The sequence below is a fragment of the Gracilinanus agilis genome, chromosome 2 (genome assembly GCF_016433145.1).
Source record: "Gracilinanus agilis isolate LMUSP501 chromosome 2, AgileGrace, whole genome shotgun sequence".
Lineage (NCBI taxonomy): Eukaryota > Metazoa > Chordata > Mammalia > Didelphimorphia > Didelphidae > Gracilinanus > Gracilinanus agilis.
In genome coordinates, this window is record NC_058131.1 from 169,946,548 (window position 1) to 169,966,012 (window position 19,465).

The 19,465-nt window shown below is 42.2% G+C and overlaps 1 protein-coding gene across 1 annotated transcript in view; it reads right to left on the bottom strand.

Annotated features, from left to right (window-relative positions):
• Positions 1–19,465, bottom strand: part of TACC1 (transforming acidic coiled-coil containing protein 1) — a 74,698-nt gene that overhangs the window by 12,254 nt on the left and 42,979 nt on the right. Inside the window, exons 4-7 of the mRNA XM_044659541.1 lie at positions 17,204–17,239; positions 15,833–15,893; positions 14,762–14,969; positions 7,928–7,980 (exon numbers count right to left, since the gene is read on the bottom strand). Coding sequence (XP_044515476.1) covers positions 7,928–7,980; positions 14,762–14,969; positions 15,833–15,893; positions 17,204–17,239 — 358 coding nt within the window. The remainder of the gene's footprint in view (positions 1–7,927; positions 7,981–14,761; positions 14,970–15,832; positions 15,894–17,203; positions 17,240–19,465) is intronic.

The following is a 19,465-nucleotide window of genomic DNA, read 5'->3' on the forward strand; positions in this document are numbered from 1 at the left end:
TTCTCCTTGTGAAGTCATTCTCAAAGTCAATGAGGGACCAGCTCCCAATCACAGCCATAATATCAATGAAATACATTTACCAAAGTTTTTATACCCATCCATCTCAATGGAGCCTCATACAATTCTGGAAGAATGTACTATTATCCCCATTTCACAGAGGAAACAGACACAAACTGAGCCAAGCAAGGCCATCTGGCAAGCAACTAACATTTACACACACACACTCCTTACACACAGAGCTTTATAATTAATATGCGACGTACTTCTACATGCATGCTACTAAGTCTCACAATATCCTGAGACATTCTTTGCATTTTACTAATGAGGAAACTGAGGCTTAAAGAGGCACATGTGACTTGTCCAAGATTATACAGCTAGTATGGAAGAGGCAGTTTCTGAAACTGTATTTTGCCTAATTCTAAATCCAATATTCCAACTGTTATAACAAGCTATAATTGTACACTCTAAAAAAAGAAGATTGGGTCTCTCTAACCCACCCACCCATGGGCTCATCATAATCATCACCGAAGCTCGGAGCCCCTCCTGGTTCCAATCTGGGCTCCCTATTCCCCCCTCTTAGGCAGCCTGCTCCCACAGGCTTAGTGTATGGTCCCCTCAAAGCTCTCTGGCCCTTTTGTAGCTCAGAGCTGCCAGACTCGAGCAGTCAGTCCACCAACCTCTAAGGTTATAGTCATGTGTTACTGCCCTAGTGTAGAACCTATCATTTATCAGGTATTGTTGAACAACTAGAGGACTACATAGCAAAACACAAACATTTTGGATAGAAACCTAAATACAGTGAAATCCAACTATCCATCCTATCTCTGCCACTCAAAATCTTTCCCATACTCAAGGGCTAGCTCCATTTTCCCTAGCTGATGTGATCTCTTTCTCCTTGATTCTCCTCATCATTTTGCTTGTATTTAGGACCAAAGATTTTGTGATTGGCATGGACTATGAAAGCCATATTGTTCACTTCCCATTCCCATTTTACAGATGAAGAAAATGGGAGTGTTAGTCCATAAGCACTTAATTATTATTCTATGCCAAGGGCTAGGCTAAATATTGGGGAGAGATAAAAAAAGAGCAAAAAATCTGGTACCTGCCCCTTAATAAGTACACATCTGAATGAGGCAGACAACATGCAAATAATCGCAGGTAAACAGACAATAAAAAGTAAATGAAAGTAATAAAATGGATTATGAGGGAAAGCCTCCTCCAGAAAGTGTGTGTGTGTGTGTGTGTGTGTGGGGGGGGGGATTTCAACCAACTCCTGAAGGAAGTTGGGGAAACTAAAAGACAGAGGAAAGTATTCTAGGCAACAAACATGTATTAAGCACTTATGATGTGCTAAGTAAACTCTGTGCCACAATGCAAAGATACTGAAATAAAAATGAAAGTGTGAAGAACTGGAAGCCAAGCAGCATCACTGGATTATAGATGCCAAGAGCCAATCAGGTGTGCCTTATAAGGCTAGTTAGTAAGGTAGGGAGGAGACAGGTGGGGAAAGGCTTTAAGGGTTAGATCAAGTCATTTAGGATTATCCTGAAGGTAACAAAAGAGCCTTTGGAGCTCACTAAGGGGAGGCATGGGGCAGGGGGTGATATGCTTTGATATGCCTTAGAGAAGTCACTTTAACCAACCCTCACAGGACATGAACTTCACTACTCTGGTTGACTGGCTGCCTATGGACCCTTCCTCTTATCAGTGTCTTTCCTCAATACTGCAGCATGGTCTGAAGAACACGGGAGTACTGCATAGCCAAGTCAAAATACTGCAACCAAGAGAAGCCTCATGGCAAAATAAATCACTTTTAAAGCCAGCAGAAGCCAGCCCAGCCTGCGTGCAAGGGCGGAGTGAGAATGCTGGTGGTGTGCTCTGCCACTGTCCCTGGGGGGAGGGTCACTCGGTCAGTCCAGGAGCATTCTGCTGACAACCAATGTTCAGCCTTGCCCACAAGGACAGCAGAGATGACCTCAGCTCTAGCTCTTTCTGTATTGCTAACACAGAGATCCTCTGAACAGCTCTGATCTCAAGAGGGCAAAGAAGTGACTGAATACTCTCTCCTTCCACAGGGTTAAATGCTAAGAGGGGACACTGTAGCAGTCAAGAGGAAAACTGAAATCCGCTGTATCCAGATCGGGCCTGCCTGTTCATTTTGTTCTCTTAATTTCCTATCTATATCTGAAGTGTTTGCTGGTGCTGAATTATATTAAAAACTCCCCGGCAGAAGGCTGGGCTTTAAGAAAGGGAGGTCATTTTCTCTGGGAAGAGCTTTGTTTGCTAGGCTCAAGCCTAAGCTTTGTTCTTTCCCACATTCCAGGGACATGGAAATGTTTCCCTCATGAAATTAATCTCCCCCAAAATGGTCTGTTCTCACTCACTAGCTTAAATTATCTGATGATGGGGGCAGCTAGGGGGCTCAATGAATAGAAAGTCAGGCCTGGATAAAGAGGCCCTGGGTTCAAATTTGATCTCAGACACTTTTTAGCTATGTGACCCTGGGCAAATCACTTAATCCCAATTGCCTAGCCCTTACAGCTCTTCTGCCTTGGAACCAACATTTGGTATCAATTCCAAGATATAAGGTATGAATTTATGAAAATAAAAAAATTTTAAGCGCCTACAATGAGCCAAGCACTAGAGACAACAACAAAAGTCCCTGCCCGCAAGAAGCATTCGTTTTATTATACGTTTTCTTGCCCTTTTCTTTATATTTCTTTTCCCCCTTAGGATCACAACATGAGTAACCAGACTATCTAATTCCACATCACACTTGTTTTCAAAGCTTTCCACACTAGATGACTCAAGTCTTTGCCACAATCCAGTGAAGTGGGTAGGGAAAGTTCTCCTTTCCCCTTTTGACATTTTAGCAAACTGAAGTTCAGGGAGCATAACAGATTTACCCAAGGTTGCCTGGCTGGCAGGTAGCAGAGGTCATGATTTCTGGTCCTATGAGGACATGCTTTATCCAGATAACGTCATCTTACCACTGACTGAGGTGCCTACTGTCTAAGATATTCCTCTTAAAGAACCATAAATAAAAGTGAGATTTTAAAGATGTTCAAGATTCTTGGGGAACCAGAATTTAAAATTCATGGTATTTATCTCTTTCCAAGGAAATTCATGTAATTCTTTAGTCCAAAACAAGCCATCAACACCTTTGCTCACTCAATGGATACATTTCCCAAACTATACCCTTCTTTTTTTAAAGTTATGTGGGAATTTTACTGCTTCTTGTAGTTATTCTCTGGGCAAGAAAAATGCAGGAATTGTATGAATACAATCACAAAATGCTTTCCACACAAATAAAATGAGATCTGGGCTACTATATTTTAAAGAGAAAAATAAATCATCATTCTCCATGGGGTCTGGAGCAACTATTTGGAAAAGTCCCATTAATCTCTTCTATATGAAATCATTCATGCTTTTAAAGGATTGAGAATATCATCCTATCAAGTTAACAATTCTGAAATAATGTAGGTGGATATTGTGACTCTAATTTTATATCTAAGGAAATTGGCCTACAAAAATGAAATGATAAGCCTGAAGTCATCCTCTTACCTCAAAGGGTCTTCATTTTCTTGTCTATAAAATAAGAAGGCTGGGTTCCCTTGTCCCTGTCTGTGAAGAGTGAATCAAACTCACTCTTACCAATCACCAAGTATGAGAGTTGTCACCCTACTCTAGCAAGTAACTTGGGAACTTGTGGTAAGGTATTAAGTAGGAGTAGTTAAATTTTTGATTGATTTAAAATAAAAAAAAAACTTAAAAGTTGCTGATTGATAGACAGAGTTTGTTTCACTCTTCACACAGCTCTAAATCTGTGATCCAGTTAGTTATTGATGAGCTAGCAACCCAGGCAACTTGCCTCCTAATGCAAGGCTATTTTAACTGAGCTCAACTGCTTCTAAGGAGTATCAGAGTAAAGATTGCTTCAGATGTGGCTAGGTCTGTCCTTAAGGACTTGTGCTCCAGTTCTTCCCCAGTACCTTCTCAGTCGGAGCAGGGGTGACCCTGCTTCTTCCCAGGCTATGACAGAGGCTACAACCCCTGGCAGGTTCTGTCACACTGGCCAGCCTTTGGCTAAGATCCGGAGACAAGCTCTGTCACCACTGCCTGGGGTCGGCCTGCAGAGATGCTCTCCACTGGATGATAAATATATTCTGGCAGCAACTCACAAAGATCATCTTCCCGATTGAAGGTGTGGAGGAGGTGGTGAGCCTTGTCTGTGAAGTGGGGACCCACAACACAACTCTACGCAGCAATGGGGAAGAGGGAGGGTGGAACTGAGATTCCAGTGCAGGCTGGAGGCACTGGGGGCTATGGGACCTGTCTGGCTGGGTCACAGAACCAGTATGTATCAGGCCAGATTAAACTTAGTTTCTATCCAAAAAGCTACTCCCCTCCTCCTCCCCACGCAGATATTAAGGAATGAAGGGGAAGAACAGTCTTTAAAAACAGTGTTTGTAGTGATGTTCCTGTCTAAAAAAGAGGTCTTAGGGGGTGCTGATTATAGCCAAACGCTGAAAGTGAATCGCTCCAATATGCCTGCCTAACCCAATTCTGTCCTGACTTGAATAGCTTGTGACCATGCTTGAAATAACTCTGAGTAAAATATTTGGGTACGCTGAATAAACAGTTGTTGTCTAAGACGACCGCACTGATGAGGATGGCTAACATCAGGGCACATCATACGGCAATGTTCCCAAAGTTTCTTCTGAAACCTTTCCTGAGCATGCTGAAGCTTTCAAGGAAACTGCCCGACGGTGCCCATCTCTAATCTCTTCCAGTATGGCCTACAACACACACTGGCTTATAATAAGCCTACCTGGGGTGAACACGACCACTGGATAGACTAGATGTAGGACTAGCTGGGAAGCGGGGCAGGAAAGAAGCTGAATGACAGATTCAAAGAAGCATAAAAGGAGGTTTATACTTCACACTAAAGTCACACTAACCTGGGAACACGAGGGGTAAAAGAAACTATAAGGAAAACACAGGAATAACTAACTGGCAAGGCCGGGGGGCCCAAGGAAAGCCAAAAGGAAGGGCTCCGAGATGCTGAGCGAGCTCTAAGAGTCAGGAGAATTTATAGTATGGTGCACACAGCCAGAGAAAGCGAGTCTCGAGGCAGAAGGCTCATTATGGGAAATGGCTTGAGGAAACTGAGGCAGAATTTGAATTCAGCCCTTCCTCTTGTTTACTGTTGTAGTCACAGACAAATAAGACACTGGGCGTCAGCTTCCCCATCTATAAAAAGGAAATAATAATGCTTGCACTATTGATCTCACAGGGTTAGTGGAAGGAAAATGTCTTTCTTGTGAGATACCAGGGGTTCAGTAGATGAAACTCTGGGTCTGGAGTCAAGAAGAGCCAAGTTCAAATCCAGACTCAGACATTTACAAGCTGTGTAACTCCCTGGGCAAGTCCCTTAACTCCTCTCAGTTTGAGTTTCTTTATAAAGTGGGTATAATAATGGCATCTACTTCATAGGATTGTGGCAGGAATAGGATACAACAGCATAAAGTTCTCCAACAACATGAAACTATCCTACAAACATTAGCTTTTACTATTATTATTCTTCCACCAGGGGATACAACACTTCCTGATGAAGTAAATACGAGATATATAAGGAATAGTGGTCCTGCGAGGCGAGGGCACGGGCTGGGGCATTAGACAAGGCCTCCGGAAGGTGGCTCTTGGGCTGGTCTCGGAAGGGAGCTCGGGGGTTCCAAGGTGCAAAGCTAAGTAAGGAGGGAGATTATTCTATCGTGACGGCTGACCTGGGCCAAAGGCTAGCACAGGTAACATGTATTTGGAGAGACCAAAACTCTGATTGGCCAAGGCCGCGGCAGGTCTGGCCAGTCGGCGTTCATGCTGGGGCACAGACACTGTGTCTGGTCCCTAAGATCAGGGTCCTATCCAGAAATACTGCTCAGTTGCCGAGCAGATCCGAGGCGCCGGCTACCAGCCAGTGCTGGCCATCTGCAGGGCAAGAAGAGCGCCGACCTTGGGAGTCCGAAGATCACCCTGACACCGAGTAGCGCTCAGGCCCTTTGAGAGCTCCGGTTTCCTCAGTAAGTCAATGGGAACATGGGAGTCATTTTTTTAAAAAAGGCTTCCCAACCAACTTTGTAGCCATATGACTATCCTAGTAAGTAAGAAATGTTGTCCTTTCCCTTCACTGGGCCTGTCTGTCTTTCCCCTCCTGTGTTCCATGAGCCACAAGAAGGTTTTTTCACTCATTAACCGAGTCTAGTGTTCAACTTACTCACCTCCCCACCAGCTTTAAGTGATCTCCCCTCCTGGATGACAACAACAAAGTGTCTCCAGAGCTCTGCAGGTTATAGGAAGGAAGCTGACAGAATGAAAGCAGGCTGGGAAGGACTGCAGGATAAGCTAAGATTAATATTATTATTCAAATGTAACCAATTAGAAAGTGAAAGCAGAGTTATGGTTCTCTATCTTCATTCATTTAAGACCCTCAGTGGCTGACAAAGGCTTGTATGAATGCCTAAAAACAACAACTACAGGTATCTCTTCCATATCCCAGGGAGTAGGGGCACAGCACAGCACCCCCCACCCCCAATCTGGAAAAATCTGGAAAAAAATTTGATCTTTCCTTTCTACCAGAGAAGAAATTTGAATTTTTACTTTTTCTTTTATGGTGTTTATAGTACACCTTACTATATAATTTGGGTTAAGTTTTTGGACAGAGGCTACATGTAGACATTTTAAAGTAAAAATAATGTATAAAAATGTTTTAACATACAAATATGAAAAAATTATTTTAAATGAATTTAAGGGAACATACTGCATGATATTTTAAAAAATATAACAGTACATACATTTTAGACATTTATGAGTTACTAAACTTTTAATGATATCTCTACATTTCTAGCCTTTGTGTGTCATCTGCTGCCTTATGCCTTCTTTTTGCAAACTAACCTTACTTAAAAAATTGTGTATATTCCACATTGTTAATTTTTTAAGTGAATTATTTTTATATTATTTTTTATAAGTAAATCTTATAAAACCAAAACCCAAATAAACAATTGAAAAATTATATGCTTTCATCTGCATTCTGACTCCAACAGTTCTTTCCCTGGAGGTGAATAACATTCTTTGTCCTAAGTCCCTCAGAATTGTCCTGGATCAGTATATTGCCAATAATAGCCAAGTCTTTCGCAGTTGATCATTCTACAATATTACTGTTACTGTGTGCCATGTTCTTCAGGTTCTGCTTATTTCACTCTGCATCAATTCACATAGTTCTTTCTGAAATCATCCTGTTCATCATTCCTAACAGCACAATAGCATTCTATCATCATCATATGCCACAATTTGCTCAGCCATTCCCCAGTTGATGGACATCCCCTTAATTTCCAATTCTTGGCAACCACAAAAAGGGCAGCTAAAAATATTTTTGTACAAACAAGTCCTTTTCCCTTTTTTTGACCTCTGGGATACAGACCCAGTAGTATTATTACAGAATCAAAGGATATGCACCGTTTTATACCCTTTGGGCCCAATTCCAAATTGCCCTCTAGAATGGCTGGATCAGTTCACAGCTCCACCAACAATGTATTAGTGCCCCAGTGTTGTGAAGTCCCTTTCAGTTACCAATTTAAGAGCCATCAATCTGAGATCTCTGTCCCCTGGTTAACTATGGAATAAAAGCAGTGGTTAGTGACCGTGCTTTTGGGGGAGGTCTTTTTAGAGGGGATCACCAAAAACATCAGGCCTCTCACTCATCAAGAGGTCCCCTACTGTCTGGGCCTGGCAGAACTCTATATTAGGAAACAGCAGCTCTCTGGGAAACATGTATCTGCCCTTCCTGACTACACAGGACTAACGTTGAAACTACCCTCTCCTCTTGCCCCCTCCTCCACCTGGCTGTGTGAAAGCCCAGTTCTGAACATACCGAGACACTGGAGCCATCCTTCTCCATCTTCTGGCAGGTATCCTTTTCTAAACCTAAAAACATAGAAAACCATTGTTATAGGTATTTCAGAGAATCTATACTTTGTGCATCTTTAAGGAAAATTGTCTAAAACAGGGGTTCTTAACAAGAGGCCTGGGAATTTGTATTTTAAAAAATATTGATAACTATATTCTAATATAATTGATTTCTGTTTTAATTCAGCATATTTTATGTGTTTAAAAAATCTTGAGGACCTGCTATGGCTCTCAAGGTTACCAAAAGGGTCTGTAACACAAAAAAGGTTATTTATTCCCACTTTAAAAGTATCCTTTGTGAAACTCTTCAGTTTCATCAGAGTCAGGCTATACTATGATAATATAAAACAAAAAGGTTGGACTATAACTGAGGACTTGGCACCTTTTCCCACTACTTTTGCAGGTTGGAGGAGGGAGGGCGTGTGTCCATAAATGAGTAACATGGCATAGAGACAATTCTCCCTTTACCTAAGTGGACACTCTGCAGATCTCTACATAATATGAATGTGAAGGAGGGAGGAAGGCAGGAAGTGGGCAGGCACATGGCTTAAGGAGACCTGGGACAGGAGGAGGAATATCCAAGGGTGAGGGCTAGCCCTAAGGAAGCCTGGCAAGAAGAGAAAGCACACACGGGGCAGACACAGACACAGACAAAAGAGGATGGGCAACGTGTGGGGGTCAGGGACAGACATGCAGCATCCAAGCACAGACAAGATAGAAAACGGGGTGGGGGGAGCAGAACAGAGCCAATTCCCCAATCCAGTGGTAGCAGTGGTAGTCTCTCTGTACTTCTGATCTTCTGCTTTCACTTGGAGGTTGTTTGTTTTTTTTTTTTTTAGGTTTTTTTCTTTAGTGGAGGGATGGGAGGCCGTGGCACGCAAAATCGGGGGGCAGTACTGGAAAGTGTAGTACTGTAAAGTTAACACAGGTGGCTTTTTTTAGAATGTGAATTTCTTTCAAAATTCTTTACATAAAGTTGGAACTGTGTATCTTCAATTTTTTTTTTCGATGTTTGGGATGAGTTTTTCCTCTTCTTTCTCTTTTTATTTTAAAGGAAAAAATTTTTTTTGTACATGGGATGGCTCTCTAGGAAGGGGAGGAAAACAAGGAAATGGGGCTAAGATATACTAATAAAATATACCAATAAAATCTATTCTAAAAAAAAGGAGAAAAAAAAGAAAAGCGAGTGGTCACCTAATGTACAATCCTGCTATTTGGTATTAAAAGTCCAAGGAAAAACTGGTTTGCAGTGGTTAGCCAAGAGGCCTTAGGAGCACCTGCAGTGGGGAGAGGCAAGGCTGCCATCTAGTGTCGGTCAGGGAAGGTGCACCTCCAGCATCAGAAACTGACAAACACAAAGAAAGATGAGTATTATTTTATCAGCAAGCCTGGGTGAGCTTAAGCTAGACTGGACTCTAGGAGTGATGTGGACCTGGCTGATCTTGAAAGGTCTATATCTAGTGAGGAAATAGATAATACCCAACCACAGAAACATAGTTAAATGTTCTACAGCATAGATATTTATGTTTACATCCAATAGATCTTTTTGGTTTAGGCCTGTGATTTTATCAGTGTGGAGAAACTATGTGGAGCACCCCCTCCACTGATGCAGGTCAGCACCTCTCCTGCAACCAATAATCTCAGAGGATATTGTGGGGCACTGAGAAATATGGGGAGAAAGTGCCCAAACCCTGGACTTCTGGACTCCGGCCACAACTGCCTCTCAAGCCTGTCTCTATAATGCAGAGCCAACACATGTCCCAGACGTCTTAAGCTATTAAAGTTTAATAAAACTGCACTCAGGGGGGCAGCTGGGCAGCTCAGTGGATTGAGTCAGGCCTAGAGACGCGAGGTCCTAGGTTCAAATCCGGCCTAAGACACTTCACAGCTGTGTGACCCTGGGCAAGTCACTTGACCCCCATTGCTTACCCTTACCACTCTTCTGACTAGAAGCCAATACACAGAAGTTAAGGGTTTGAAAAAAAAAAATACCCCCCCCCCCAAAAAAAAAACTGCACTCAGACTTTGGTGACTATCTGTGAGCTCATCTGTGTGGATCCTCCCTTCTTTGGGGCAAATTACAATTGCTTCAGGCCTCAGTCCTGGGCAGGGGTCAGCAACCTTTTTGGCTGTGAGAGCCATAAACACCATATTTTTTAAAATGTAATTTTGTGAGACCCGTACAGTGCTCACTCACAGTGCATGCTCCTATAATAGCGCCTGAAAAAAAATTGACTTTATGGCTCCTGCAGAAAGAGCCATACGTTGCCGACCCCTGATCCTGGGCCTGGCCCCAGCCTTTCCCCAAGTCCCCCCTAGAGCACTTCCCCAGTGGCAGCAGGCTTGGAGGTTTTTCAGGAGTGCTTCTAGCTCTCTATCGCCCTATTCATGAATAAAGACAAGAGTCTGTGCTTTGATTTCACTGGTTAAAGGAAACTCCCTCTACTGACAAGAAGGGACTTTTGGTGTGTTGCCTGGAATGCTGGTTAAGACTCATATGGCCATTGTGTGTCAGAGGAAGGACTTGAATCTGGCTCTTCCTGGTCTATCCACTGAGCCAAAACTACCTTTCTATTCACAGAATATATTTATCTAATATCCACCTATCTGTGGGCACAAAAGTTTCAAAGCAATTAGGTTACTGAATGAGAAATATGACTTTTTTCAGTCATGTCCACTCTTTGTGACTCCATTTTTGGTTTTCTTAGCAAAGATCTTAAGAGTGCTTTGCCATTTCCTTCTGCAGCTCATTTTGCAGATGAGGAAACTGAGGCAAAAGAGTTAAATGACCTGCCCAAGGTAACGTAGTTGGTTAACTGTTCAAGGTCATTCTGAACTCTTCTGACTCTAGGCCCTGAGCTCCATCCACTGAGGGACCTAGCGGCCCAAGTATGATTTATAATGTTTACTTTGGCATTTGAAGGAGCAATTCCAAACCTCATCTGCTAAATGAGAGGCAGAACTGTCCTAATAACTTTAAATAGCCAACAATAGTAGTGGCTTGAGCTTAATGTGTCTTCTTTGGGCTTCAACTGGATCATTAAGGTCCAAGTTTCAAAATGCAGCGAACAATTTGGCTCTCCAATGCCTGCAAGCCTGACTATTTATAGAAGCCCAACCATCCGACTGTCCCCACAGTGTCCCACAGTCCCCTGCACTGACCAAGAGGCTCTGATGCTTCTATGCCAAAGCTCAGAAGGTGGGGAACTGAATCAGTGGCTTTACCATGAAGGTAAATGAGATCTCCCAGCAATAAGTGACAGTGGCTTTTTTCTTAAAAGAATACTTAGTCAAACTACCACACCAATGCAACTACCAACAATTTGGAAATTGGTCTTGATCAAGGACACATGACAAAACTAGTGGAAATGCGCATCGGCCATGGGTGGGGGGGGGTTGAAGGGGAAAGGTGGAGCATGAATCATGTAACCATGTTAAAAATGAATATTAATAAATGTTAAAAAAAAAAGAATACTTAGTCAAATACAGATAAGGGCATATAATTGAGAATAAATACCTAAATAGACGCTGTCAAGAAAGGGAATGCCTTATTATAAATCCATAAGGATGGATTTATAATAAAGACAAAAAAGTTTTCAGTCATATTGGAAAAAAAGGGAGAAAACGGAAGTGATAAGTCCCTTGCTCTGAGAAGACAGAAGAGTGAAGGTGGTTGATCTAGAGAAGGTAGAACTAGATTATTAAAGCTTAAAACTCTACTGAGCTCGTTGGATCACTTTTGGTTTAATTCCCATTTTGCTTTCAAAATTAATGATCTCCAGAATGAGAACTAAATAGAAATGATTCATAAGAGAGGACAGCTAGCTGGGTAGCTCAGTAGATGGAGAGCCAGGCCTAGAGACAGGAGATCCTGGGTTCAAATTTGACCTCATTACTGGACAAGTCACTTAACCTCCATTGCCTAGACTAGTGATGGGCAACCTTTTGAGCTTGGTATGTCAAAATTTGCCAAAAAAAAAAAAAAATGAACATAACTCGGGTGATATATCACTTCTTTCACAATATTTATAGTTTAAATAACAAAAATATATAATTTTAGTATATAACTATATTTAATAAACCAAAATAGATAAATTAATATAGGTAGAATTGTAATCTATAGTGCACAGAGTGTCTACACTACACTAAAGCAAATGTTTCATCCTCAGCATATGTCATAGGTTTGTTATCACTGGCCTAGTCCTTACCGCTCTTCTGTCTTAGAACCAATACACAGAAATGATTCTAAGACAGAAAGTAAGGGTTAAAAAAATGATTCATAAGAAACTGAAATATGTAATAAGTGAGATGGCAAAAGCCTAACAGGTGATGATGAAATAAATTCAAGCTGCTTGATCTGGACAAATTACATTTAGGGTATAAAAGATCTGAGGAAACTAGGAGAGATTTTTGATGGGTTAGAAGCCTCATCTGCTAAGACTCTTCAGGCCTATGTGGGTTAGGGAACTAGATGGCAATTCCTAGAAGCACTAGGATGGATGCATAAAGGGCTGTTTGGGAGCACTTAGGGAAGTACCCATTACCAGGAGTCAGTATGAATTTTGTTAACAAGTCAGATTGCTCTAATTTCACGTCCTTTTTTGACAGCACTATTAAACTGGTTTATCAATGAAATGAGGAAGGTATTATATATTTGGGTGCTAGCAAATATCTTGATAAAATTCCTCAGACATACTAACAGACAAGATGGCAAAATGTGGACTGATAATAATCCAGTTAGGATGGTTCTATCTAGTAACTGGTTAAAAGACACAATCTAAGAGTGATGACTAATAACTACTAAGTATCAATCTGGACAAAGTTCTCTGGCCCTGTTTTGTTCACTGTATTTTATTGACAATTTGGATGAGGGTATTGATGGCAGAGATATATGTTGGCGACAATAAGGAGAAGCCGGGATTGTACAGCTCTAACTATTTAACTCTTAATTTGCTTCTATTTTCTCTACCAAGAATGATCTAATGTGCAGACGACAGAAGGATTTAGGAAGGGCAGCTAATATACTGGAAGATAAGATCAGGATCAAAAAATCTTTAAAGGCTTGGGATGGTGGGCCAATTCAAATAAGATAAAAAATAATGGGGCAGGGGGGCAGTTGGGTGGTTCAGTGGGGATTGAGAGCCAGGATCTGGCCTCAGACACTTCTCAGCTATGTGACCCTGGGCAAGTCCCTTAACCACCCATCCCTGCCTAGCCCTTACCACTCTTCTGCCTTGGAACCAATACACACAGTAGTGATTCTATGAGGGGAGGTAAAGGTTTAAAAAAAAAAATAGGGGGTAATGTAAAGTCTGACACTTGAACTAAAAAAAAAAAAATCAACTGCACAAGTGAAGGATGGTAAAGATTTGGGTGTACCAAAGTTTACATGATGTAGGAATTTTGGATTCAGTATTATAAGGCAGCCAAATAAATTAACGTGGCCTCAGGTGATAGTAATAGGACTACAGCATCCAGAACAAAGAGGTCACAGTCACAGTTCCTTGGTTTGAAATCTGAATGATCACATCCAATTCTGGGTCCTGCACTTTAAGATATTGAGGAGTAACATGGTGGCTCAGTGGATTGAAAGCCAGGCCTGCAGTCAGACGGGGTTCAAATCTAGTCTCAGACACCTCCTACCTATGTGACCCTGGGCAAGTCACTTGACCCCCAATTATCAAGCCTTTATCTCTCTTCTGCCTTGGAACTGATGCTGGGTATAAATGCTAAGCCAGAAGGTAAAGGTTTAAATAATAAAAAGATGTTGGCAAGCTAAATTATTTTCAGAGAAAGGAAACCAGGAAGAAGAGAAGTCGTCCCACATGACAATCAATGGAAGAAGCCAGAGGATGACTCTAGAGAAGAGTTGTGGGAAGAAGGGAGGAGGACGTGATGGTTCTTCAAATATCTGTGGGGTTATTTAGTGGAAGAATGATCTGACTTGTCTTGAGCAAGCAAGAGTTGTGTGCCGGGCAGTGCCAGGTGGGTGGGGGCTGTTCTCCCCAAGGTATGTACCCATGGGGGAATGGGGAAGCCATACGGCTTGCTCACTACTGGTCAGGCACCACCATCAGCGTCAGCAAGGGGAGGCCAGCCCCTTAGAGCCGTCTGTTGTCCATCCCGGCACTTGTCCCCTGGACACTCTTTCCTGAGGTGGGGCCTCGCCCCCCATGGGCATGGAGTGCCAGGAACTGCCTCTGCGGGGAGCCGGCTCCCTCCTCAGTCGCTCAGGTTCTGCAACAAGCCCAGACGGTATTGGGGTGGAGGATGGAAAAGGGGGAGGCTGGCTCAAGCCGGGCTGCAGCGGGAGGGAAGGTGAATGTGCTAAGCCCTCCTGTGCCTGCCAAGAAAGGTCTCCAGAGGCTTTAAGCATCCTACAAATAGGATGACTTAGGACAAAGCTCTAGCCACCTTGCTCCGATTAGGATTCTGTTGTTTAGGCTCATACTCTAGAACGTGGAGGCAGGCTTGGGAGGCTGAGCTCCCCATCACCGGAGGTCTGTACGGAGCAGCTGATGATCACTCACTGGGCCCTTCTAAAAGGGCCCGAGCCTTAAGAGGGGCCTAGCCCATAGGCTTTCTTCTTCCAATTTTGAGATTCCAAGCCCTCTTCTTTAAGAGTCCAGGAAAAAGGAAAAAGAGCTGGCCCAAGTCCTCTGTTCCAGGGGTCTCTTCCCCCGGCCCCCATTAGGTCCAATGATCCAACTCTTCTAACCTTCTCATGAGGCAGCTATTGCTCCAGGCCTTCAGAATGCTCTAATTTATTAAGTAAGACATAGAAGAGAGGCTCCCGTACCTGCTTCTGAGGATGAAAACGCATGATTTATGGCAGACACGGGAACATTGGAACATTCAAAGTACTCCACGTCGTCTTCTGGCTCACCTTTCACCTCGGCCTCACACGGTTTCTGACTGGATGACGTAGAAGCCAATTTCTCTTCATCGGTGGCATGGCCATCCCTATTTGAAATGTCTGGGATCTGGGAGATAATGGCTCCTTTATCCTATAGAAGGAAACAGACGCTTAGCCCAGGGTAGGGGAACACTCAGAGGAACACACACTTCTGTGGGTCCTCCTCGACCAGCGAGGGCTCCTGGTGTACCAAGGATCTCACTCTGTGCAATTCTTTTCTATTTCTTTCTATATAAGACCTATCCAACGTACTGAAGACGTTCTGGCAACTTCTAAAAGCCCGTGGGCACCAAATCTGTTATCCTGCACTCTCCCTACAGGATCTGTCCACCTCTTCTTTTCCAGTCTGAACCTGTCCTTGATGCTCTCTCCTTTAGGCCATTTTCCCGGAGCAAATCATCCTTGTTGTTAGTGCTTAACCTGGTGCCTGGAATCTAATAGTAAATACTTACTAAAAGACTTGACTGCCGAAGCTTCCTTACACCGAGCTTGGGTCTTCCCATTCATTACCCTTTGTAGATACTTCAAAGTAATAGTAAATCAGCTACTTAAATATTTTGAGAGAAAGGGCATATTCCACTCACCCCTTTACCCCATAACCATTCTAGCTAAAAAATAAACAGATAAATTGGAAAGTATACTCCATCCCTAAAATCTAATGTCTTTTGCTGGTTTACTTTCTTGCTTTCTCAATTGGGGGTGGGGGAAAAAGAGATGGAAGTCCCAAATTAAATTTGATTACCCAGAAAATTTTATATAAACACACACATATATGTACTTATTAATAGTGTGTATTTGTATAAAATCTTCTATGTGTAGATCTGTCTTTTCCAGGGTCCAGTTTCCATGAGTTGTGTAATGGTGGAGTTGGAACTGGCAATTTTACTGGGTTCAATTCCCAAATAAAAAGTTTATGATCCATTAAGACTCATGAGTAACAGACTTAAGACATACCTGAGAACACACATCCAAACCAAGTGACTGAGTTTCATACTTCTTTCCTTTACAGCCACTCCTGGAAAGAAAAATAGGTCTATTTAGAATCTTATTCCTAGTTTCTAGGCTGTGGAGTGGGGAAGAGAGTGGTACAGCAGACACAGGCTAAAAGCATATGAATCTGCACAAAGAGAGGTCTACAAATAAATCAGAGATGGAAAATGCCTGATCCATCACAAACTCTACCTGTCCTTCCATAGGGAAAGGGAGAGAGGCAGAAACTACCACTGGGTTCAATCTTAAAGGAAAAATACTCCAGTTGCTTCCACAAGCTAGTCTCGAAGACTAAACTCTCAAATGGCTGTAGGATGCTGGAATTTATCAGCACATTCCCTAAAACTATAATCTCAGGACCAAAGAAGTTAATTTTTCCAGTCTCTAACAAATGAGATTTTGTCGCTGATCAGAAAACATGACTCTCAAATAAGTTTTATATTAACTAGTTTGTCAAATTCCTTAGAAATAACTCGAAAAAGAAAACTGAGCTTGGCCCCACTTACTAACCAAAGGAGAATTATAGTCAAAGGAGAATTATAGAAATATAGTTATAGAGAATAACAGTACAAATATTGCAATACCCTAATATAATGACATTCACATTCTATTAGTAATGAGACAGATGATGAACGCTGTGTACCATGTGCAGCCAGAACTGGGGGGAAAAGGAAAACAATTTAGTAGAGTACTTGCTATTTTGAGAAAGCACAGGATTTTGCTGTTAGACAATCTCATTACACTTCCATATTTTTATTTCAGAAAAGAGGATACATCTGTCTTTTAAAATCCTTTTTATTTCATTTAAATCATATACCCAACATATACATAATTTTAGAACAGACTTGGTTTATATAAAATCTGCTGACTAGATCCGTCACTGAAACCTCGGTTACAGCCTGAAGTTGTGAGAGATGCTAAGTTGACTCAGTAGATATTCAAACTTCTAAAATCCAGGACTTGGTCCTATACACAAAGGCCAGTTGTACTTCCAATGTCAGGTAGCAGGACAGAAGCCAAACAATGGCTACCTTCTCTGTCTCAGGGGCAATTAAGAAGCTTTCTGGGTCATTATCTCTACTGTTTTCAGGACACACTACAAAGTGCCATGCCATGGAAGCAAGCTCATACACCTAAGGCTAGGAGGCCAGGCTCCATTCCTTCACATACAGACAATTGCAAGGCTCAGCTTTTTAATGAAGTGGAGTTTGAAATGCAAGGACACAGCATCAGAATAAATTCGGAGGCGGAAGCCAACATGCTGCAGAAGGAAGGTGAGGAGGACAGAGAGCCAACCCACCCCAAGAATACCAGAAACCACAGAAGAGTACTTACAACAGAAAACAGAGAAATTTCACTTGTTCAGTAGTCCTGATGCACCAAAAATAAAAAAATAAAAGAGACAGGAAAGACAGACAGATGGAGAAAAAAAATCATGTAAAAAGACTAGGATATTCTCTCTCGCTTGGTAGATGTAAAGTATTGTAATTCTCTCTGTGATGTCTGGTACAGATAAAGAATGTCCAAGTTCACGGATGTTAGTTACCTCTGGAGAACGAATGATGATTGCAAACCTCAAGTCTACAGAAACAAGGTAGGGTGTTGCATACATCAGTGTAAGCAAAATCAGGCTATTCCTTCTAACACTGAGTCAAGGAAAGGCATGAAAACTATCTTGACAGCTCTGTAGCAATAATGAGTACTTCCAATGACCACTTATGGATGAATGCACAGAACACTTAGAGCGATGTTAACTAGCACTTAAAGAGTTTTCAGGTTTAAAGAGCTGTACATATTTTCTCAATGGATCCTTGTGACAAGTAGGTGCTATTATTGTCCTCATTTTACAGATGAAGTCACTGAGGCACAGAGTAGTCAAGTGACTTGCCCAGAGTCACATAACTGTTGAATGCTAGAGGTAGGATTTGAATTTGGGTCTTTCTGACACTCTAGCCATTGTACCTCCTAATACTATGCATTTATGAGTTTTGAGATCTCCAGCCACTCAAGCACACCGATGAGGTTTCAAGAATAACTGAAAATGTATGACATCTTTTCCAAAGAAGATTCATGTGTCTCATCTTATTTGAGAGTAGTAGTTATAGCAACATTTTTCTAAAGTACCAAGATTTACAAAGCACTTTACAAATATTATCTCATTTTATCCTCCCAACGACCCAGGGAGGTAGTTGCTATTATTATCCCCATTTTACAGATAAGGAAACAAAGACAGACAGAGGTTAAGTGACTTTGCTGGGTCACACACTAGTAAGTATCTGAATCTGGATTTAAACTCAGGTCCTCCTGACTCCAAGTCCAGCACTCTATGCCATAGGGTGCCCTCAGGACCTCAATTGTATTCCTTTGGACTAAGTTTACATTTTAACTTAAATATCAAAAACATAAAATATAGAAATTTCATCTAGGTTACCAATGGTTAGAAACTGGGTCAGGACAAGAAATCATTATTTGTGTGTTGCAAAGATCTTGACTGACAAGCCTGTGGTGTATGTGAAAGTATGGGAGTCCAACCTATCACTGGGTCTGCATCCTTGCACGGAGGCTGGGAAGTCGCATCCCCACACACTGTCCCATAGATTTTAAGTATCAGGCCTGGGACTCTCCCTTGGCCTCTCCTGAATAAGGTACCCAAGAGCCAGATGGGGTGGAGAAAGGTAGGCCTTCTCTACAAGAAGACTCCGTGACTGTCCATCCTGCATGACAGCTGTCTCCTCTGATTGACCATTCTCTTCCCTCTGGGGCTGAATGAAGACTGCCCTTCCTAATCTTTCCCCCTCTTAGGGAGAATAATCACTATGAATACACTTACTCAGCACTTCATTTATCTGGGGATCAGGGCCCAATTAATAAGAAATAATACTAATATACATATAGACACACAAATAGAAATGTGTGTATCTGTTTTGTTTTGTTTTTCTCTTGGTCCTGATCTATATATGATTTCACTAGTGTGGAAGAAATCCCAGAGTGGATAAACCCTCCCTCCCCAGCAATGGAGATCCGTCAGGAAGGTCTAGTAGCAGAGAACAGTCTGGTGCCTGACTAGCAGCACATAGCCGGGAATCCAGGTGTTCCTGAACCCAAGCTTCCTCTGTTCCCTCTCCCTGGCTGACATTTATCAGTTACAAAGCACTGGACATCCGTGACTTCATTTGGTCATTGCAAGAGGTGGTAGTATTATCCCCAGAGCAGAGAATTAGAATTCAAAGAAAACTTGGTCAAACCTATCCATGATCACAAAACTAATAAATGTCAGTCAGGCCTTGAACCAAGGTTATTTGTCTCCCAAATTCACTGAAATGTCTACTGCGTGACACATTGGAAAAGAGAATGGCAAAAGAACCGAAGAAACTGGGCAGATGTTACCTAGACATTTAGCCCATTCAGTCTAAAGTTGATGGGAGCAGCTGGGTAGCTCAGTGGATTGAGAGGTCCTAGGTTCAAACCTGGCTTCAGACACTTCCCAGTTGTGTGACCCTGGGCAAGTCACCTAACCCCCATTGCCTAGCCCTTACCACTCTTCTGCCTTGGAACCAATACACAGCATTGATTCCAAGACGGAAGGTAAGGGTTTTT